Source organism: Ambystoma mexicanum, chromosome 5p (assembly GCF_040938575.1).
Source record: "Ambystoma mexicanum isolate Mex_15411 chromosome 5p, UKY_AmexF1_1, whole genome shotgun sequence".
NCBI lineage: Eukaryota > Metazoa > Chordata > Amphibia > Caudata > Ambystomatidae > Ambystoma > Ambystoma mexicanum.
In genome coordinates, this window is record NC_090930.1 from 267,847,641 (window position 1) to 267,872,153 (window position 24,513).

Genomic DNA, 24,513 nt, shown 5'->3' on the forward strand with positions numbered 1-24,513 from the left:
TTGATGTTTGTTCTTTTGCTTTCTTCCCTTGCAGGTGATGTTGCCGGCCCGGCAGAAGCTGCAGAGCTCAAGGCGACAGCCGGAGGGAATGAGGAACGGAGCTGCAGCGGTACTTAACTAGGGGGCGCGCGGGGTAAAATGCAGAGCGGCCCTAGGACAGATGTTCCAACCTTGTATTTCTTCTTCACAGGGTCCGAGTTTGTGGACACGGAGTGCGGTGCTCCGGCGTTGGGATCAAGATCACCGGATCTCAGGAGAGGAGTCTGCAGATGTAGCGATGAAGCACCGGTTTCCTAGAGTCGAGTATGCAGGTGAACGCCTGGGTTTAAAGTTAAGTAAACTGGTCCAAGCGGTGGTGAGCGTCACATTGCACGCGAGTGCACAGTAACGTGAAGCACCGGCCTTAAGGATGCTGAGCTTCTGAAGCCACGCCCACCAGGTACAGCCTGCCTGCCACACTCGATGAGTCAGCACATGAAAACCAGGGCTAGGGAGCCACACCCGATGAGTCAGCGCATGAGGATGTTCTCTGGAATAAAGGCTTTCAGCTCCTGGAAAGTTTGTGTAAAATAAAAGCACTCATGCACTGAAATAAAGTAAAAGCACTCCTGCACTGAAATAAAGTGTTCCTGCTCACATCTCTATACGAGGTCAGCCAGGGCCCCTGTGTTTATAGGTCCCAAAGGGACATAAATGAGTCAAGTGACCCATTGCCCCCATCACTAGATGGTGTGGTTTTTGTGTTCTGGGGCCTGTGGCCATGAAACACCCTTACCCCAAACCCTGTTTCCAACACCATGCTGCCATTATTTGCTGCGAGCTAGGCATTATTCGCTGCAGCTGGATCTTGAGATGCAGGAAAACCAGGCCAGGGCACAGGGGTGGGAGGGGGGGCAGAGTGGGAACAGGAGGAGAACAGTCCAAGTAAGACGAGCACCCATCCCCAGGGTCAGGCCATCACCCAGGTCCCTCACTGACACCCAGTTGGTCACCCTGTACCGCCCTCAACAGGGAGACCATCACCGCTCTACTGGGCACAATCCTGGAAAACATAGGAAGCAGGATCTACATCCATACAGTTGTGCCCCCACTGGTGAAGCTGGTGGCAGTCCTGTAGTTCCTGTGGACAGGCACCTTCCAGCACTCTGTGGCCATGATCCACGGCATGGCACAGCCCACATTCTGTGCAGTCCTGGGCCAGATGCTGGATGCCCTCCTGCAGCAAGTGAGCCACCATATTGCACTGCCTGCCACCCAGGCCCCCAACTGCTGAATGTCATTTCAGCCATTGACTGCACCCATGTTGTGTTGGTGGTACCCCAGGCCCATTAGGCCGTATACAGGAACCGGAAGCACTACCACTCCCTCAACGTGCAGGTGACCTGCAACCCTGACCTCATCACCCACTGCTGTGCCCGCTATCCAGGTTCCACCCACGACTCCATGGTCCTACAGAACACCACACTGCCAAGATAAATAAAGAGGTACAGAGGACAACAGACATGGCTAGCTGGTGAGTACAATTTCCACCACATATGCAGAGTGAAGCACGCGAGTAAAAATGGGGTTGGGGAGTGTTATCACTGACAGGAAGCACAGCATGACAAGTGGATGCACTAGCAGCACCCAGCCAGCACCTGCACCTACGTCAGGGGATACCCAAGGGAGCATGCACACGTCTGACACACCGGGATGCACACGCTGACATACACATACCGCAGAAATAACATACATGACCACATGTACCACAATGCCTCAGAAATGAGACACAGCGAATATCCACACTGCAGCACCCAACAGCGGGCCAGCCAGAGCTATAGCCATGTGCCCACATGCTGCCACCTGGGAATGTAGACTAACTGCCCCTAGAACAGTGGGCAGGACACCAGGCAACCCAGCATGCCCCATGTACGAGAGCAGAACACAGTCGCAAGACAGCCACCAAGGACACATAACTGAACAACCGCCACAGGGTGCATGTGCAGGCAAAGGAATGCATGTTGCCTTTGACAAAGGCTGCACAAACATAGCATGGGAGGGATGTACACATGCATGCACACGGTGACCAATGCCCCGATACTGTGCAAGACAATCCCCAGGCATGACACAAGTGACCAATGTTTGTGCTATACCCGATCCAGGTGTCTCTGGATATCCGCAGCTGGCGTGGCTGATGACCCCTGTGCGTGAACCACGTAAACCACACAAGACCGCCCACAACCAGGCCCAGAGCCGGACCCGTGTGCACGTTTAGCGCACCTTCAGACTCCAGGCACGATTCTGTTGCCTAGATCGTACTGGCGGTGCCCTAAGGTACAACACTGACAAAGTTGGGAAGATCGTGCTAGTGTGCGCTATGCTACATAACATCTGCCTGAGGAGGAATGTGCCACTACCCTCAGATGCGGAAATGCCACACCCAGAGAAAGACGCAGATGAACAGTAGGAGGCAGGAGCCAGAGCAGAAGGATGGGAGACTGGCCCGGCAAGCATCAATAGACCATTTCTTCTAGTACAGTACCAGGCTCCAGCGACTTACAGCACTGTGAATAAAATGCACATGAGCACAATCAGGAATGTCCTTGCATGAATGATAGTTAATGATTTTTAATGTAACTTTGTGCACCAACTATCCCACCACTCACGCATATTATCCCCTCTCTCTGCCCACCACCAAATCCCCAGCACAGTATCGGCCCTCCCCCAACCAACCAACTCCACGGGTTGGCCACTCCAAGCAAATGTTTGCACGTCAATTTCCAAGTATGTGGCCTCTTCTCCCACTCACAGCAGCCGGTGATCTGGAATGCAGCTGGCACAGGGGACTGGCGCCTAGGTGTGCACTCCTCGGAGTCCCATGTTGGTGTTGTTGACCTAGAAGGGATGCAGCTGGCCCCCAGGAGCTGTTGGCGTACGGCCTCTGCAAGAGCAGAGACGCCTTCCATCATCTCTCTAACTCTTTGGCCAAATGCTGTCAGTGCAACTGTACTGGAAGTGGTCACCCTCCGGCTCCTTGCATTGTCCCGCGCAATCCTGTGTGGCCCCCTTGATAGTCGCGTATTGCCTTCACGTGTCCGGAGTGGGTGTGCCCGATGGCCTCCATGTCCCCCAGCCTCTGCATCAGCATGCCAAGTGTTGCCGTAGTATTCATTGGTGAGGGGGTGCGCTGTCGGTATGGACTATCAACAGGGGAGCCAAATGATGGTGTGTCAGTGTCCGGCTCCGGTGTATGCATGCACCAGCGTCATGGTGATCTTTCTGGGATCTGTCCACACTGTTGCCGATGGGGTGGGCCCTCATTTGTGGAGGGGGTTGCTAGCAGAGACTGCGCCCAGGGGTTGGTGGCACTACCGCATGAGCTGTATCAGGGCTACTGTCTCCCTGTGTTTGAGACCATTGGACTAGGTGGTGTGTCCTCCATGGCAGTGTCCGCATGTGTGGGTACGGCTCGCATTACCTTGCTCCTGGTGGGCTGCGGGGGGGGGGTTGAGGGCCTGGTCCTGCTGTGATGCGGTGTCATGGTGTGACATCTGCCTTTGTGTGGTCTGTCTGGCCCTTTGTGGGGTCGTTGTGGTGGCGGTACTTGCATGTCCGAGTGCCAGGACGTCACACACACAGATGGTCCTACCGCCGCTTAATCCGCAAATGACTCTGGCGTTGCTTGTGTGCTTGTAGGGAACATGGGAGATGTGGTCAGGTTTCATTGCCCCCCCCCAGCCCCACGTGATATGGCATACATTACATGGTGCTGAGTAGAACCCCAGGCAGTTGGGCTGATTGACATAGTTGGTCAGGGATGTTTGCAAGTAGGTTCACAATGTTGGGGACGGATGCGGATATGGGGTTGGGGGTGCCAAATGGGCAGTTTGTGTGTAGCCTGTGTGTGGATGGCAAGAGATCTGTGCTGGGGCAGCTATTGTCTGGCATTCATGCTTCTGAAACCCATGCACCCACTTCACCTCTACAGGTGCCATTTGGATTGGGGTGGGGGCTCAGTGTGTTTTGCCTTTGGCGGGCTTCATCCCTGAAGCCTGCCCTGGCTCCATGGTGTCTGTAAGGACAGTAAGTGAGGGAGGTTCCCGAAACTCCCCCGTCTTTTGTCTCTAGGTGTGCCGGATCAGAACCAGTCCCGATTTTCCGGCTGGCTGTCCGGGAAGGACAGCCACCTTGCTGGGTGATTGACTGCCTAGGGCTGTGTATGAATGAGAACAAGCTTAAAAGGTGAGGTTCTTGGGACTACAGGCAGAGTCGACCACTGGAAGAAACATTCGAAGAAGAAACTGACGAGAAGCCTGCTGCAACCTCCTGGACTTCAAAGTGCCAGGTTAAGCCCTGCTGCTGTGCTTACCTCCTTTTTCGCAATGACAGAGAAGCTCCAGACGGAACAACTTCTACCCTTGGGCTGGTGGGACCAACTAGCCCCGTGATCAACAAGGGTCTGCTTGGCTGTAGCAAGGAGGAATCCAGCTGGAACACTTTTCTTCAAACCACAGGTACTGTGGGGGATTTACCTTATCGCCATAAATCATACTTTCTCACTTGAGAAGAGCACTGGCTTACCTTTTTGAGTTGATTTTAACTCCCCTTGCACAGGCTCAACAGCTTGTGTTCCTTTAGTGATCTTTTTTAACTATCTGACTTTGTGAAAGACTTTATCCAAGAAGTGCATCAGAACCATCGACTTGGTCCAATTGACTTTGGCTGTCCTGGCTCCTTAAAGGCACCCTTCTAATCTATTGACTTTGGCATTGCTTGTCCCTTCATAGGTTGTAATTGTTGAACACTTTTACTGCTGGGAAAGCCTTACCTAGATTTCATTCAAGGATTCAAACTGTCTTCCTTTTATACGAAAGTATGTTCTAACCTTTCTATTTCCTTAACCGTTCTTTCCTGAAACCAAGAGTCTAAAATGTATATTGCGGTTTAAGAAAAATACACTACTATCCTTGTTATTGAAGTCATTTCAGGGTGAAGGAGAACTGAATTCACATATCCAAAGGGTAGTCGCCAACGTTAGTGACTTAAAAAAGTGATTCCAAAGTTTGCTTTACTGTTACAAGCAATTGCTCTTTTAAAGTATGCTTAACTACAACTAATGTGTAAATAAATATATATATTTATAACTGAAACCTTGAGAGTGGAAGTGTTACTTGTATTGACCGATTTCATCTGTAGAGCTCTACAGCTCACATTTACCCCTCTTGAGATAGGCCTAGCTGCTCAGTCACACTACCAACTTGTGTAGTACAGACTTATACCAAAAGTTTGGTTACCTAATACCAAGGAGGTAAGTGTTGTGTAGTCTCACACAGTGTGACTGCACCAATTCATACATTACATGTTGCCGAGTAGGACCCCGGGCAATTGGGCTGATGGTCATGGTTGGTCAGGGATGTTTGCAAGTGGGTTCACAATGATGGGGACGGATGTGGATGGGGGGAGGGGTCACATGGGCAGTTTGTATGTGATCGGTGTGTGTGGATGGCAAGAGGTCCGTGCTGGGGCAGCTGTTGTCTGGCATTCATGCTTTTGATACCCATGCACCCACGTCACCTGCACGGGTGCCATTTGGATTGGGGCTGGGGGTGGCTGGGTACATGGCACTTGCAGGTCCCTATGGGGCACTGATATGTTCCCGCAATAGGTGTGTGGTGCATGGCACTTAGATGGGTCCCTTGGCTGCCCTCTACACTGCTCGGACTCACAGGAGCAGCCTTGGTGCACCGTCACATGACTGCTGCGGTAGGTGGCTGCTGTGGCACCCACTCTCTGCACCCTGTCGCAATGCCTGGCTCATGGGTCTGTCCACTGGGGCATTTTGTGCTAGGCTGTCAATGATGCATGCACATGTGCTGGGAGGGGTGAGAGGGAGAGATTACTCACCTTCCGCATCGTGGCTGCTGGCACCCCCCTCTGCACCTCCAACTCCCTCGATGACCTCCATGTCCAGCACTGAGCTACACTTCTCCCATGCAGTGAGTAACAGTGGCTCCACAGTCCCTCCTCCGGTAGCCATGCTCTCCTGCCAGTGCTGGGAACAGTACTCGGACCCTGACCTGCAGGTCGTCCAGCTCTTATGTCAGTCTTCCCCCCGTCCCAGATGACGGTGGACACCGCTGTCACCTTCTGGCTGATTGGATGCCAGATGGCTGTCCTGCGCTGGGCAGATGTTTTGCGTTTCCTGGCCCCATAGAGTTCATCATGGTGTGCAACCACCTCGTCAGCAAGCACCACCAGCTCCCCCTCGCCGAATTTGGCTTGTGGATACGATCTTGGGCAACCTTGCGCATGACCCTCTCCTGGGACATTCTGTGTTAGCAGGTCTGGATGGCTACAGGGAGCTGTGATATTTGATGGATTGTGATTTTCAAAATGGCTGCCGCAGTGCTTCCCGTTCTGGCGGTGAGACGATTCCCTCCGGCACGAATAGTGCTCGCTACAGGCTATGTCGCTATTTGCTCTGGGTTTTTCAGCGGTAGCCTTTGCTTCGGCGCCAGTTCTGCCGGCCGCAAATGGTGTTACCACTGAAGCAGGATGCACGTGCTTGCGATGTTGTAATGTAACGCTATTTGGGTCACGGTGATAATGCTATTTCTGTCCGCCTCCTGGTGAGGCCCATAGTGTTTCAGTGCTTCTTTGGACCATACATATGCTACAGTTTCTTTGTACCAAGCTACATCCTCCATCTCCCTCCTAAAATAAGCCTGGCTGCTCTATCTACGTTACCAACTGTTCTCAGGTGGTACAGCCTTATACTAAGAGTGGAGTTTTGCACTGCCCGAGATATGGTTTTATGAAGCCCTTCGATGAACTTAAAACTGTCCCAACAGTGGAGATCGAGGACTCCCGATCATGTCTAATGATAGGCAATCAAGACAGCCCAATTAGAAAAAAAATCCATCAATCAAAGTGAAGGAAGCATTTTCAATCAGTTGTCCATGTATCAGAAATGTCTGAGGGAGAATAAAACGAAAGTCATTTTCACTCCCCTGGACATTTCTGGTAACCCGCATCCACCCACCCACCCACATACCTACCTACCTTTTGGCGGCACACTTCGCTGTGTGCCGGAGACTCCTTCATCCCTCTGCGACGATGGTTCCCTTCACTTACATGTATGGGAACCGGCGCCACAGGGTCCTGTTTTAAAAACAAACTATTTTTGACTGAGCGGGTGACACACCTGAAACGCCTGGTGCCATTGTAACGAACAAGGATGCTGGGGACACCCCTTGTTCGCTACAATGGTACCAAGGGGTAGATGTGTGACATTTTCGGCTGTATGTAATTTCCGTAGAGCCGAAATTCAAACAAATCTACTGTTCGTTTAGTTTTTTTTTTGTTTATTATACAGATTCTTTTTCAATCACTTTGACAACAAGTGTGCAGTATCACTTAACTTGTGTGTGGCCAGACAAACAAGGGCATGGGCGCGCAGCAGCACGCCTTAGTCCGAGCATTGCCCATCTTTTCTTTTAAATCTGTGACTGTCAAATTATATTCCCCTATGGCTTTATTTCATTTATGTATTCACTCCAGTTCTAGTGTCATCCACCGGAGTGATATTTTCTCCCTAAGTCTACCTATCAGTAGGGGTTTTCACTATTGAGGAGAGCAAAAGAGACCTAATTATTGGCAATTAGCCACATTTTTAGTGGGTCATTCTTTATCAGCCAACCTTTCTTGCCACTTGTCAATATCCTATACTTTCTTAGGAAATTTCGGGCAATTACACTATATTTGTTGAAATGGTTTAATATTGCACGTTTGCTAAAGATAGATGATTGGCATGTACAGAATATCTAATTTGTCTTGGGACTTGCTTTCGTTTGCTCGCCAATAATCTAGTAGTACATTTTTATTTTTATTTTATACGGTTTATACAAACCTTTAAAATATTTCTCGACACATCAACAAAACATGTGACATACATCATTTTACATCAATCCACAAGTTCCTCAGTTCCTCCTCCTCCCTCCCACATCCGGTTTACCCCAACACTCCTTTTCGCAGATATTTTAGTCCTAGACGACATCAACCAAACTTAGCTGCCCTTCATTTGTTTTTAAAAATTGTGTCAAAGGAATTAGCAGTTTCAAGTCAGTTCCATTAAACATATGGCTCCACCATTCGTCCGCACACAGGGATGGATGATTAGTGCTCCACGAGCCCAAAGGTAAGGTTCTTTGATTACGAAAGTTGGAGCAAAAAAGAACCAGGTGCTTTAGTGATTCCTGCTCATCCTTGCAGAATCTACACGTAGGATTCATGTTGGCGTTGCGTTTCCACATTTGTAGTCTCTCCTTTGTTTTAAATAAGTTCATGCGAAATAACATAAATCGCCTACGTGCTTTGGGATCTGGGAATAGGTTGATATATCGTTGAGCTGTGTTAAATGCACGAGCTTCAGCTGGTACATCTATCATCAGTTTCGCGACAGCTCTTTGTGCACAAGTTCTCTCCCAATCTATATGCCAGATTTTTGTTTTTATAGCATTCGGGTTTTCATGCAACATGCTTATCTTAATGTCAAATTCCAATAATAAGATTTTGCATCTTTGCATCCACATTGCAACTAAGCTCTGGCCTTTGGCCGTTGCACCATGGAGAATTTCGAATTGGAGAATATGTTCTTGAGCCCGGGTCTTTCGAAACAACGACAGCAAGTTCCAAGTGATTCTGGCCTGAAGTGAAATAAGTGAGAGTTCGTATCTAATACATGCTGTCTTAATACCTCTCGGGAGGCCCAGCACCTTTGTCCAGAATTGGTTCTCCAAAGAGGACCATAAATCATGAGTACATCCCAAAGCATTTTCCGCTTCGTAAATTAATACTGGACTAACCTTTTGTTGATAAAACTGCCTTAACGGCTCTAGAGAAAACTTTCCAAATTTTCTTTTCATGATTAGGGCTTGGCTGGATAGTTGGACACATTTCCTCTTAGTGTCAGCTATCCAGGGACCGTCATTAATACTTGAGCTTAGAGTCATTCCCAAGTATTTCACCCTTTGCGCTATCCTCAGAGGAGCTGTGCCCAAAGTCCATTTGAATGTTTTCGCCGTTTTTGAGGAACCTCCCTTTAAGTTCTTAAATATCAGGATTTCGCTTTTACACGGATTAATCAACAAGCGATTCTCACTTACATAACTCTGGATCGCCTTGAGTTTTCTTTGTAAGCCGATAGGCGTCGAGTCCATCACAACAAGATCGTCTGCATATAGTAGCCAATTTATGTGTGATCTATTTATTTTTGGCGGAAATGATCTGACTGCGTCTATTGAGATGCCAATGTCTGATATAAACAAGCTGAAAATAGCTGCAGCAAGCGGGCAGCCTTGCTTTACACCCTTGCCCGTTGCTACTGCTGATGACAACCTTCCAGCTTGGTCCAGGCGAATCTTGATTGATGTTTCTGAGTGGAGCTCTTGGATCGTGTCTACCAGATCTTCCAGGCAACCCCACCGCCGCAATTTCGCCCACAGGAGGTCACGGTCAACGGTATCGAAAGCACTGGAAAAGTCAATGAATGCCAGATATGTTGTAGTGTTCGTTTTCATGGCCTCCATTTTTACCAAATTCAGTAGAAGTAGGTTTAGAGAACACCCAACTTGTTTCACAAAGCCAGCCTGTCTAGCATCAATGTGACCGTGATCCCGGCCCAATGAACCAACTTTTGCTGTAGGGTGGTGGCGTAAAATTTACCCAATACGTCTAACAACGCCACCGTTCGATAGTTTTTCGGATTGGACCCGTCTCCCTTTTTAAAAATCGGTACAATGATTGCCGTTTTCCATGACTTGGGAGAATTGCCTAAGGTATTTATTCTTTCGAATAATGCTATGCAAATATCGGGCCAAGTCTCCGGATGTTGTTTTATTGTATAGTTTGTTAGACCATCCGGGCCAGGAGCTCTGGAATTATTGGCCCTCGCTATTATGGCCACAATGTCATCTTTACAATATGTGAGATTCCGGGGTGGAAATGCTGTCTTTGTCTCGTCCCCTAAGATTTTATCGCACCTGTAAAGGACCTCAAAATGTGAGATCCATGCTGCTTCTGTCACCAGCGATTTTTGCGGTGCCTGCATATTATTTGTGATCCTCCAAAACTCTTGTGTTTTTGTTCTTTAGGATAGCCAGCATTATCTCAGCATCTTTTTGAAGAGTCAAATGGGCGTGGGCCTTCAGCCAGTTCTTATATGATTGTTTGACTCTTCTTGTTGCGTTTTTCTGGCCATCGAGTCTAAAGAGCCGGCCTGACGAATGGCCTGACGCATCAGCCTTTTATGTTTCTGTATTTCGAGATCAAACCAGTGTTTTCGCACCGAATTTGGATTTTTCATCCCTACGTTCTTGATCTTAAATTGGAATAGAAGCTGCTCATATTCCAATTCCGTGCTGTCCTGGCAATAAGCTGATGACAACTGAGCGACTTCTTGTTCTTCAAGCCGCAGTCTCACCCTATTTGCTGTGACTGAGACAGAATGTTGCCATCTCAAGGAACTTTCTGTTGTTGACGTAATGAGTTTTGTTATTAACATATTGTGGTCACTGGTTGTTTGCTTCTTGATCTCAAAGGACTTTATTCTTGCATGCAAATCAGTTGACACAAATACATAGTCTATTGTTGATGCAGAATCAGCACGCTGCCACGTTGCAGCCGCTGGCATATCCCCAATTGTATTTCCATTCAACATTTGCAATTGCCTAAATTCCATTTCTTCAAGCCAATCTGTGGCTAGTCTTTATCTTCAGTTATTGATTTAAAGAGATCAATGTTCAGATCCCCACATATCAAGATGTTAACCCTTGTCATCCCTTCATACAGGGCACCCAGAATTTCCACGATTTTCTCCAAAAAGTCCACTTTACATACTTTCAGATGGTTCCAATAGACGTTTAGAAGTGTTAGTACGTCATTACTCTCCCCGCCAGGATTCTGCTTTATAATTGTCGTTTCCTGTATGAAAGGAGAGTGATTACCGGACTTTGAGATCCTGTAACCTGCGTCCTTATTAACCAGTGTTAGCAGCCCCGCCATAGGTCGCCCTTTCGCCAGCTTTATGGCTGGATTCATGGCCACTTTGAAGTTACTCACGAGTGGTATCTCAGCTAGCCATGTTTCTTGCAGGCATACTACCGCTAAGCCCTCCAGCCAGTTTGTATTGAAAAGATGTGTAAAACCTTGTGTGTTCCAAGAAGCCACTAAACACTCGTTTGGGGTTTGTTCTTTTTGGCATTATTGTTGGTCTTTTGTATTGAGCGTTGCCGCAAGCCAGTCCCAGTCATCATTTTCTTTGTCCTCGTTAGCTCGACTGTTTGCTTTGGCTGCTGGCAGTTGTAAATCTTGATTTCCACTTATGGTAATTCTGATCTCTCTTTTCGATGTCTCTGAAGCCCTCGTGTCTTTACTCATAGTAAGGTTAGGATTAGGTTCGCCTGACAGTGTCTCGACATATGCATCTCTCAACGTTTGACTCTCAACCTTTTGCCTTACTTCATTTGTTTGTATTTGAGGGGACTCCTGTGTATTCACATAGCGCAACACAGAGCTTTGGGTCAGGCAGTTTAACGTTTCGCTTTCATCTCGTATATTCGATACCTGGTGTTTTGGACTGATTAAGTCTAACATATAAACTTCGAAACCCAGTGAGAATAGCGCCACATTCGCCTCAGTGATTGTGTTGGCTATAAATGAGGAAGAGACATGAAGGATTACTTTGTCGTTTCGATTTTCATTTGGTAGTACATTTATGGAATTTGATGTCTTCACCTCCCCCCATCTCAACATGTTTTGACCCTTTGACCTAAACTATAGCAGCTGTATGCTAGGAGACCCACAATGTCACCAATCATTTGGTTAGCAATAAATGGATACCCAGATATAAAAACAGGTTTTGTTTAGATACATACCTCGGGTGTGTCAAAATGGAGCACAAGCACAAAGTATTTTAGAGAATGCTGTGAACAGAGAGGGTCATGTGCCAAAGATCAAGATGCAGCTCTGATGCACAGCAAATTCACTTACACAATGTTTCTCCTGTGCTTGGAAGTCTTTCTCCAGTGTCTACTGTGTGAGGGCGGAACTCTAATACTAAAACCCCTCTTTCCCGCGGAGCGGCTGCGGAGTGGCTGCAGAGTGGCAGTCTCTGCAGTCTGTGGCAGCTAGGGCAGCGCGACCTGCCAGTAGGAAAAACAGGGCCTCGCACACCTTGGTTTCTGCCAAAAAATCTGAGACTCTTGGTCCTCGGTTACGTAGCGCCAAAACTACCATGACGCTTCTCTCTCAGCTGGATAAAGAGATGGACCCCCTTGTGCCGATGCGAGTAAACACAGAACCTGGACTGGTACCTGAACTGGATCCGGAAACACTCTTGAGGGACGCCGTGGAGTCTCCTACCTCCAGCAATCCCGTGATCCGGACAGAGCTCCCACCTTCTACCTGCTGTCCCCCGCCAAGCGACGCAAGTGCAGCGCGGCCCCTCGGAGGAGAGGAAACGCTTCTCGCCCCAGGTGAGGTGGTATCAGTGGGCGGTGGGGGGGGGGGGAGCGTGTCCTGCTCAGACCTCTCGTCTGTGTGTCCCCGGGGGTTGGACCAGCATTGACAACTCCAATTCCTCTTGGGGCAGAGGGGTGCATCGATCAAGACGGGCAGGAGCCCCAGGAAAACTTGCAAATGAGGGAGACAGACCTCTTAGCCTCCAATGGCCCCATTCGGGCCTCTATCCTGCACCACATTCCCCCGGAGCCCTGTGCCGCGGTGACCGGAGCAGCTCCATCATGGTCTGAGCGGACAGTGGGGGACCAGTACACCGTCTCTGCTCATTTGGACCTCGTACCACCAGTTACCCAAAGGGAAGTGACGACCAAGGATATTTACACCAAACCTTTTCATATTTCTGCAAATGCTGTCCATCATAAGAAAAAGGGAGGCCCGTCGCGTAGGAAACGATCCGCTCATCAGCGGCCAAAGCTGGGGTTGAAAGCCCAGATACCAAAGCGTCATAAACTTACAAACGCCTCTGACAGGCCTCCAAATCAACCGAAGGACAACCCGCCTATATTGCCTACTAACAACAGATTATTTGCCAACTTTTTAAAAAAGAAACCCCTGACTTCTGAAGAAATCTCGGATGCTGAGATCCTGAGGGTCGTCACGGACCAAACCCCGGCCACAACATCAGAGCAATCTAACAACGCGAGGCCAGTATTCTCGCTTAAACCGGTGTGTTTTTCTTTTTCTAGCACAGCCCCCGATGCCAACATTAGGTGGCATTTTGGATCCCCAAGTACTGCTCTACCTCCCCCTCCAAGTCAGCCTTTAACTTCACCAAACCACTCGGAAGTAGCGACAAATTGGCCACGACCAAAGTCATTGGCTTCGGCTAAAAGGCCTCTCTTAGCCATGAACTGTGATTCCGAGGAACCCGTGACTTCGTCCCTGAAAACAGGGTTTATATGTCACACATCCAAGGACTCCTTGCAAAGCAAGGAGCGGTATTGTCCTCTGACAAATCCTATCGTGGTAGAAAGCGACGTGGAGGATCACCAGCTTGAGCAGTCACTGTCTGCATCTGAGATTCACCCAAAAGACCTGGAAGCCTACGGCCCTGTGCCTAAGACTCCGGACCTAGGATCATCATCGGGAGTTACCTGGCCAAACCTGGAGTCCGGGCAGACCTCCTTGACAGCTCAAGCCTGGGACCCCCTTAACTCCCTTAGACAAGGGGAGAGGTCCACTCTTGATGCTCCAAGGACTCCAGTGATTTCCAGAGTGGGGACCCACAATTCTAGTTCCCAAACGGTTCCCAGTCCAAGGAGAAATCGACGTTGCAGTGAACTCACAGGGAATCCATCCAAGGACTCCTCGCCTAAAAAGACAGACTTAATATTAATAATGTCTACAGTAACGTTGGCGATGGCGCCCTTCTGCAAACTGTACGAATCGATAAATGACTCGCTGAAAGACCATACATCTATTACAGCCATGATGAACAGCCGTCTGATTTTCCTGGAAGGTTACATCAATGCCTTGAACAGCAAAATGGAAACAAGGCACAAGGACAACTGTGCTGGAAAGACGAAGGACAGTACACCCGCTATGCAAGTCCCCCTTTCAGACTCCAGCACCCAGACCTTCGAAGGTGGGCCGATCATCGATCTCGAGGGGCCCTCCCTTGAGGGAGGTCAAGCGCCCCCTCTTAGGGTCCTCACGACAAAAAATGTGAAGGACTCAGCAGTTAAGGTTAATGGATCGATCTACAACGACCAGATCTCAATCTTACCAGACAGTGAGCTTGCACATTGCTCTAACAGAAAAGACAGTGCCCCTGCTACTAAAGGCCCTCTCATAAAGCAAAAGCAAACAATAAGCAAGCTCTTCACTGCAAAAACGAACAGCAGCAAACAGGGGCCTGCAAACGAGAAGGTGGAATTACACATATTGACCGACAAATCTGGGGGCAGAAAAATTCAAAGACAAGATAAAGTGAACTTTCTAATAAAGGACAAAGACGATATCGCATCTGGCAGTCTAACAGTCTCAAAGGAGGACAATCAAGAAATAGACGAGGACATCTTAAATCTCAGTGTTTACACGCTGTCAGACGATCAAGAGGAGACCCGAAACATGAACTGTACGATGGAGGACAACTCGCCCTTTCAAACTTTGGAGAGTCGCTGTAAGAAGCTGCAAAATACATCTAGTTGGGGGCCGTGCACACTGAAGTGTGTGCCACAAGAAAGTCACCATGCACAGTCCCAAGACAATGACCTATATGAGGCTACTCCTTCCAACGTCTCTCAGAGATACAGGTCCCAAAAAAAAAAAAACGATGACTCTGCCCCTAGAAAGAGCTCTCCCCAAAAGAGCAGATGGGTGCACGCGACACGGACCAAAGATGTCCCAGAATCAAGAAAGCATGCAGAAGCAATTCTAAAAGATACGCAGAGCCAGCACAATCCGAGATTCAGTCCAAGGAAAGGGGCAAAGTCTGGAGCGCAGGCCCCCAAAACTAAACGCAATTTTTTGATTCAACAATTACCGGAAAACAACAAATATGTGATACTGAATAGAGGATTCCTGTTACAACTTCTCAAATGTGTGCCGTCGCTTCGAAATGTCGAAACAAAGGACTTAGCTAGAGTGGAACCATTCCATCAAGGTAAAACGGCGAGTGCCTACCTCCACGTTCATACTAACTGGGCGAAAATTATAATAGCTGAGGCAGCTGAACACCTTCTAAAGCTGGGATTCGATCTGTTTGAACTCGAAGAAGGGGCATCCTCTGCTGTACGTGGTGAATCAGTCGAACAGCGGGGACAAATTAAACCTCCACACTCTGAAAATTCGAGCACCAAACTGAAATTGACGAAAAGAGTTTTGGAGAGGTTCTGAGCGACAGGTTCGCTTTATCGAACTAACCTCTGAGGATCAAATTGCAGATGTGCCGCAGACTAATCGCTGCAAAACTACGAGTCAACAACCTTTGGAGGAAGCAATTAGAGAGGAAGCTGTTTTCCAGCACCCGCTGAAAATAGGAAGACGCCCTTGTGGCCCTATGGCTAAAATTCAACGGACAATAACTCAACCTGCCGGTGAGGATGGCCTTGGTACGAAGGACCCCCCCAAACAAGCCCCTTTGTCACAACTCTGGGCATGGCTGCCAAAGGCACTCACGCAGAATAAGACCAAATAGCAACTCGCCAGTCATTTCTCTGCACCCCTCTCCATAAAACAAACACTGGGGTCATGGAACACACGTGGTTTCCAGCATCTGATGGAAAAGGGAGATGTAAACTTGGGGTCCTTGGACATATGTCTACAAGAGACTTGGACGATAGAACGTCCATACATTGACGGCTACGACTTGGTTTGTGCTCCAGCGATAAAAGGGACCTTCGGACGCCCTTCATCGGGCCTTATCACGGCCATTCGGTGTGGCCCAGGACTACAACTAAAGAAAACTTTAAGTTCTTCTACTTACCTGTTGGCCACGGAAGTCAGCTGGATGACTTGCAAGGAGGAAAAGGGCACATTCAAGAAACAGCCCTTAATTATCATTAACGTCTATTGGAATCCGGCAGCTTTGAGTGACGTTTCCTTCATTGCCTTGACCAGAGAAACCATCAATGAAGCCCTGGTGACTAATCCAGAGGCATTACTGGTCATTTGTGGAGACTTAAATGCTACCTGGACGCCGCTTGAAGCAGCAGGGCACCCCCAGCCTCTTGGCTCAGCTCTTAGAAACAAACGTGGAGAAAAGTGGTTAGCTCTAATGTCAACTTGTGATCTGCTGTGCGCAGAGGACCTTTTCTCTAGACAAGGGCGGCCACCTACCTGGGAAAGAGGCAACTCGCACGCGGATATTGACCACATTTTCATCAGTAGGCATCTGGCCACCTTCACTACATCGTTTGAAGTATTAAAGTCAGTGGCGAGTGATCATAACTTGCTGGTGTTGAAATGGAAGACGAGTTCAACACATAACCTAATTATGCCTGCTCCTGTTGAGGCGAACAATCAACAAACCTGTTTAAAACTGTCAGCAGCTGCCATTTCTACGATAAAGTGGCAGTACACAAGTACAGGTAAAGAACAAAACCAACAGAAGGTCCTGCAATTACCAGATTATCAACCGCTTCTGTTACCTTGCAAATCAAAGCCCAATGGCCCGGGACGGCACAACAAAACCGCCTCACACGAGTACAATGAAGAACTGGTCCTAAAAAGGCTTCAATTGAGACAAGCAAAGAGAAAGCTGAGAGCATTTCCGACGTTAGAAAACCAGGCGACCTTCACACAGGTGCAGAGAACCTATAAAACATGGATTAGACAACATCGGAGCAACCTTTACCAACAAGACGCGGAAGCAATGTTGAAACTGGTTTGTGGTCATCACCCCAGAGAGTTCTGGTCATTGATCAGATCTAAGCTCAATCCTCCCGGCGAATCGCTAACAAACCCGATTTGTGAAGCTGACTGGATAAAAATTTATTCCAATCTTTTTCAGACGCCTACACACTCGGGGACATCGCTGCCAAGTACAAAATTGGAACCGTGGGCTGATCTGAGCAACGAAACAGAGATCACTAAAATGCTTCTCAGGCTTAAACCATCGAGAGCCCCTGGACCAGATGGCATCACAAATCTTGATCTAAAACAATTCCCGAAGGAATGGTCTGCACTGATTAGTGAGATCTTCAAACGATGCAAACAGGCCAGACAAATTCCGCTTTCATGGACAACATCAATAGTGGTGCTTATTTTCAAAAAAGGACGTAAAGAAGATCCCATGAACTATCGTCCTATAGCCCTTCTGGACACGGTTGGAAAGGTGTTCGGTTCCCTATTACTCCAGCAATTACACCGATGGTTCAAAGATACAGATCGTGCTGACCCATTTCAAACGGGTTTCACCAAGAACAACGGTACGTCCATAAACATCATGTTTCTCAGTGTGTTAAAAAGCAAGGTGCTAGCAGGAGGCCCGAGAGTGTTCCTGGCCTTCATTGACTTGGCGCAAGCCTTTGACCAAGTTAATAGAGCTAATTTGTGGAGGAAACTGTCCCTGTGGAACTGTCCAGCAGAACTACTTCAACCAATCCAGGCACTACATACGGACACTAAGCTCCGTGTGAGGTTAAACCAAGCAGGCTTGCTATCGTCAGAAATTTCAGTCGGCAGAGGAGTAAAGCAGGGATGTCCGCTAGCTCCTGCACTTTTTATCACCTACCTCAATGACTTCAAGGACTCCGAACAATCTATTCGCTCCTTTCCGCCGTCTTTGGGAAACTGCAAAACCACAAGGTTACTTTATGCAGATGACTTAATCCTAATGGATATGACCCCAATTGGCCTTCAGCGTCAGCTTGAAAATCTGGCTGTTTACGTTCGTGGAAACAACTTAACCATCAACGTCTCGAAGACCAAAATTTTGACGATGGAAAAACCCAAACGGGCACAAGAGAAATTCTCCTGGTATCTGGAAGGTGTGGCGCTTGATAAAGTATCAAGTATTAAATACCTTGGAGTAACTTTGGACAGCTCCAGTGTAAACGCAACCTTTCAGACTTGCTTGGTCAACAAATTAAAAAAATTAGCTGCACAGGCTCGTGCACTGGACAAGAAGTATGGACACTTTTCCTTGCTGCCAGCGATCAAATTCTATCGTACAAAGGTGGTTCCATCACTCACCTATGCAGCGGATGCTCTTCCTCACACGCCCCCTCAGCTGTGGCTGAAGCTAGAGGGGTACTTTTGGCGCACGGTTCTGGGTCTGCCAAAATCAACATCGGCGCCTCTAATCAGAAGGGAATTGGGTCTACTCTCAATGCAAGGGACTGTGGAGACCAAATTTATGATGCTCTACAGAAAAATGCTACTTCCTGATTGTCCTTACGTGCTTGCCACGATTCGCACCGAAGTCCAAGCAGCACGCTGTCCGGTGCTAAAATCCTGGGAAAGAGCACGAAAAGTTACATTAGTGGAAATTCATTCCTCGGAACAAGAGCTTATCTGGAACCCTCTAAAAATAAAAAGGAAAATAGAGTATGACTGGATAAAGACTTTGGATTATGCAGAAAAAGCGAAATCAGTCAATCATCTTCCACCCTACCAAAGTAGACTCAACATTGTTCCCAACTATTTGAGCAAGTTTCCTAGGAAAGCAGCCAGAAACCTGTTCCTGAAAGCACGCTTAAACTTACTGCAGGACCAACGAGATTCTGAAACGAAGAGGATTGAGTGACTCAGATATATGTCGTTTCTGTAAGGACTCCACAAAAGTTGAAACTATACGCCACCTGCTTCTAAATTGTCCAGGTACACAAGAAATTGGCGAAAAATATCTGCAGCAACATCTTTTGGCATCTTAAATCAGGGAAGAAGAATTCTGGTGGAATCGCTTAATGAGCGGAGAAAGAAATACCTGGACAATTGCAACCACTCAAACTCTAAAGGCTATTTTGTCTTTATGAACTTCATTCTACTGTTCTTCTTCAACTATGTTTTGTAAAAATCATTAATTTGATTAAATCAAGGAAATAAATAAAATAAATAAAATGTTTCATTATGGAGATATGTAAACCGCCATTAGAAAACATTTAGAATATGCAAAAACCAGGAGCACCTACAACCCAGAGACAGGCCATGAAATAGAGCAAATAGCACCAGACAATCTACAATGAATGATGGGAGAATTCCTTTTGTTAAATTCTGCCCCTTTTGTTCATTATTGAAAGAGAGAAGATCAAGTGCCTCCACTCCACGGAACGTTGTCATCTGTGAACAATGTTTTAATTCAAATCAAAAGCTGGCAGGAATAAACAGATTAGAACTACACAGAATCAATTTCTTTCGTTTTTCAACAGTGCCCCATTTCTGCTGCACCATGCCCTTTGCCTTTCTGTGCCAATAGATCCCCACAACCAAAGCAAAATATAACTCGGACCTCCACGTTAGACAGGTGGCTTTACAGGGACCTTTTCACATTCAAGCTATCACTTCATAGTAGCTTGGGATATTGAATGGAAGGCTAGCAAAATTACTCGTCAAATCTTTTGCAAATAGAGAAAGGTGGCAGTTCACACAAGTGCTATGACATGCAAACCAAGAAAAGTAATTGTGCCAAGAACAATTAAGTGGCATTGAGGTTTCACGTCAACAATTTATACTTAGTGCATTCCCTTCTGAATCTATGGTTGCACATATCATACGAGGTCCCCAAAATGCTGACTAATGACAACAATGTATCTTCACCAATATAGCTTTGCAGTAAGTGAGGACATCAGGAATTCCTAGCAAATGAATCACTTTGGAAGGATACAACAACTGTGTCTGAGGCTGCAGGATAAAGTTTTGCACCTGGTGAGGTCAGGCCTGGACACATGATATTGGCACCGCTAAGGACAAATTTGATCGCTCCTTTATCAACTTGCTGATGTGGTAAAATAAATGGGTCTGTGAAAGAAAAAGACATTCAGAATAACCATGAGAACATACTGTGAAATTATTCAACAAAGAAACAGAGTGCACACCAGTACCATACTGTTTATTCATTATGTATTCTCCATCTCGCAAAAAGGGCTGAAAACGTAGGATCAATATGCTGCAAAACTAAACAAACTGATAACAATGTTTTACATTGTAGCACAGAAAAATACCTAAAGCAAAACGTATCAAATCACTTGCACGCCTAAGAATACTTCAATATCCTATAATATTAAGCGACCACAATGTATCAACGTCCTAACCAAAGAGCTCTCGGGTAACTGTTGCAAGAATTATTTAGAATAACAGGTCTATACACTTCCCATTTTTGCTAGCATTTCCCAACATGCAAATCTGGGGCAACTTGATATACACAAGAGTTAATGGAATTTGCCCAGTCCATCCCACAAAACAGTGAGTGTTTCATATCCTAAAGTGACATCATAGGGCACAGGTAAAACATATTGGATCTAATATTCAAGCTAATATGGTCTATTGATATGAAACACCAGGTTAGCCTGCTGGTGGGTGAATGCAAAAACCTGTCAACGATGTTTCAGATGAGTAGCTAGTCTAAAATACCTTCTTCACAACAGGGACTCATGAAAAAAATGTTAATGTACATGGTTTGTTTGGGTATGAAAATGAAATCCCGTCAGTCCAAATGTTCATAACCAAACCATGTGCCCCAACCTATTTTTTTCATAAAGCACGTTCCTTCATAAAAGTAATTCCGAAATATCAAGACTCAATTATATCCTATATGTTTCTCCAGGCTTCCTCAAACAGAAAAATTGCAGACAGAAATTAGTTTTTGTTCCTTTAATGAGGATTACTGATTAAGATATTCTAGGAGGTGTTTCCTTTTCAAGCTGGAGCTGCCAATTCTCCAAGTCTTGGATGCACAAGAAGCTGCAAAGGATAACCTATTACAAAACGCACACCAAAAACATAACTCATTACACACAGATCATTACTGGCGCTTGTAACTTGGATCTTTTTTGCATCTTCACCAGTTCCGATGTTCCCTACAAAGCAGAGATGGGCTTCTTTAACCTCTACGGACACCAGATTGACATCCTGTGTATGAAAATGGCCCACATACCCTCCCCCTGTCTCTCTTTCACAGAATGTCCACACACCCACGACAGACCCTCTCTAGCCCTGCCTCCCCCACCCCCCGCATCCCACTCACAGACCCATGGCACCTGCAATCGCAGATTTTCCTCTCAATAGGCACTCCACTCTTGGATCAGTGCTTGGCTCTGATTAGAGAGCTATGCTTCATCACCAATTTGGACTATTAGTTTGTTGTAGGTTTATTCATCTCAAGTGGCGTGGGTATGGCAGAGAACCTATAGATACCCCTTATGCATGTTTGCATACCACTGCCGGATTAATGCCACTGGTCTCTGCTGAAGGTCTAGGTAACTGCTTTAGTGAGAGCAAATATCTTTACTGAGACTTGGCGAACAGATACATTTGACAGAAAACTTGGTTTGCAACATATGCATCTCTGAATTTCAAAAACAAGCTTGCAACTAAAGTAAATGGAGAAACATTTGCGCACACAATTGTCCATCTACATGAAAGTATCGAAACAGGCCTTCTCACTTTACGCATTATGAAAAAACTACCATCAGCCTGCTAAAAGCAGGTGACTTGTAGTTCCAGCAAGCCTGCTCGGAGCCTGGATTACAGTCATTACATGGAGACTGGTTTAAGTGGCAGTATACAAATTTGGTCAAAAACTAAAAATAATCACTAATGAGGTCCCAGAGTAATTTGATAAAAAGGTTAAAAGGTGCAGGCCTCATCACTTGGGCATCACCTTTACTGCAGGCACAGTGGAGTAAAGATGTATTTTTGTTATCTTGCTAGAAGGGAAAAGGGGTCTTGGCAAACGTCTCTGAAACTTCCTACAGCCTCTGTTAATCATACTGAACAGAGTTCAGGGAAGATTATGAAGCAAAGTACCAAAAAGAACAAACCATGTAGAGCCATTCAGGTGGGGGAAACCGTCCATCTGCGTGGGGAATCTCCCAGATTATTTGAAAATTTAGGAGCTCTAGTAAATGGATTAAGTTATGAAATTCAGATCTGACGAACAGTCTCATTACCAGACAGTGTTCTATGCTTTCCAAACCAGCATTGGTGGGTTTGTACACCCAGATGGGCCTCTGGACGGACGATTGGATGCATAACTGAACGTACGTTCTGCTAGGCATTACTAACTGGCATGGACAAAGAGATGGTGTCCTAAGCCTAGGCCTCCTCCCCCCATGCACACCTTTGTGCCGATTATACAACCAATAGTTATAAAATAATTACATAATAGTGATTACAATTCAGCACAATATGAATAATCCATTCTGTACACAGAGTTAAATGAAGATGTCTTTACTTGAATGAAATAAGAGCTCAATGCGTTTTGGGAACCCCCCCACCCCCTTCTTGAGGAGTACAAAACTGTCAAACGTAACAAATATGTTAATCATTAGTTCGAATTTATTACACAGTTGTCAACACCCCTCCAAAGCAGATTTACCAACAAGAATTAGTTATTTTCCCATCAACCAGTTTTTCAAAAGGAGCGAAAGCCGCCAATGCAACAATCCATGTGTAAATGAAACACCTTTGCAATAGTGATAAATGTATAAGTACTAATCACCATCATCACCCGTGAATAAAGCCAGATCTCATACATTTAGTGACAATGCAGAGAAATTCATTGATGGCACATAACAAAAGTGCACAGAAACAGCTCCACGACAATATAAAATAAATGGAAGGAAATAAAATGAAGCCTGCCACACTATAAAAGCAGTAAATCACCTAAAAGATATTAATGCAGATTCTTAATCAGAGAAATGACAAGTGATTTAATATGATTTGTTTGAATGTTGGATTTGTACTCTAACCAACGTTCTCGGCAGTTCTTTTTGTTTGGCCAATTTATAAAAAAGGCCATGTGGGCACCTGATACAGTATATAACTCCCGAGGAGCAGCAGGTAACAAAGTCTCTCAGAGCAATCGTCTGTCCAGTATGGGGATGTGAAAAAGCATTTCCTTTGATAACATTGTTAGTTACTACAGGATAAACAGGGAAATGTGCCCTTCTTGCGTGGATATAGAAATCTCTGGGTATTCAACATTGGTTTCTCTGCACTAACTAATTTGTCCCTTTAAGTTAATGCCTCGCTCTTTCTTATCCAATCATAGGAGGCTTAGGAAAAAGACTCAAAAGTTGAGGGTCAAGGTGAAGACGTCAAGGTTGTCTCTTCATAATGCGAGAAACAAAGTTACAAGCAAAATGTTTTCAAGACAATGGCTGGCTAAAAGAACCGTGTGAGAACCCAGTGTGCTATCTACCCCTAAAGTACCCTGTCCCTGGCAGGGATGCCTAGCCCTAGATGGCATGTGATGCAACACCTATCTAAAGGGGATATACATAGAGGGAAACTGTCCCAAGTGTCTTGAAGCATAAAGAAGCAATCAATCATAAAAAACCAAACTCCTAAACTACTGCAGATGGCAGGACTGGTTATTAGATCATTGTCAAAACAGCTACTTGAGCTTATTATGGACTATCAGGTGGCCATAGGATTTCAAATTCTATTATTTATTCACCCTAGGGCAGCTGGTTGGCCACATACAGGAGTTCTTGTAACAGTGTCTAAAAATATTCCAACCTAGCTGGGATACCTAAAATGCTCACGTGGTGTGAGCAATATACTAATGTCTATCTTAGGTATCCCTTCTGGTTCATAGGGATATCTAAATGGACATGGGAGCCCCCATGGCCAAAGAGGTCGACCGGTTTCGATGGTCAAGGTGGTTCAGACCATCTTCTTCAGGACCGTTAGTAATCTTCTGAGATATCAGGCTCTCCAATTTTGCCTTCGAGGGTGGCAAAACAAAGGGACAAACTGCTCAGCCTCCTTTCAGGGAGACAAAAAACCAATTGAGCGAGAATGGGATAAGAATTAACCCATTTCTCATCAAAATAAGGAAGGGAAAGTACCCTTAACAAATACTACCCACATTGATTTCTGGGTATGGGATTAGTCATCAAGAGGAAAAGGAGTGGCATATTAATATGCATAACCACTAGTTGTGTGGTAGTGCATAAATTCCAACATCCCAGGGCGTGAGAAGGGTGAAGGGAAGGGGAAGGAACAAAGGAATAGATCCGTATGTGTGTCGAGAAATGTCCCAAATCACCAAAATAGTTCACCCTTGGTCTGCCAGGTCAATGATTAAAGTCATCTCTCGAAAATGATTCAATCAGGAGTAGTTGGTTTTTAATATTATGGGGATATTTTCTATTAAAATGTATCTTCACAAAATCCTCCAGAACCTTATTCTCAAATAAGTTAATGGCAGCAAAGTACTCCTGGGGCGCAATGCGAGGAAATCAAATGTAATGGATTCCTCTTCCATTGGTGGTTGTATGTCAAAAAAATATTTGGAGTCTCATTTTGCATAGCAACTTAAAAAGGCTAATCTTTTCATCAAACAGA

General features: G+C 46.2%; 1 protein-coding gene across 1 annotated transcript in view; it reads right to left on the minus strand.

Moving 5' to 3' along the window:
• The window catches only part of MCTS1 (MCTS1 re-initiation and release factor), a 367,576-nt gene that overhangs the window by 37,419 nt on the left and 305,644 nt on the right, over nucleotides 1-24,513 (minus strand). The window contains exon 4 of the mRNA XM_069612677.1: nucleotides 19,826-19,959. Coding sequence (XP_069468778.1) covers nucleotides 19,826-19,959 — 134 coding nt within the window. The remainder of the gene's footprint in view (nucleotides 1-19,825; nucleotides 19,960-24,513) is intronic.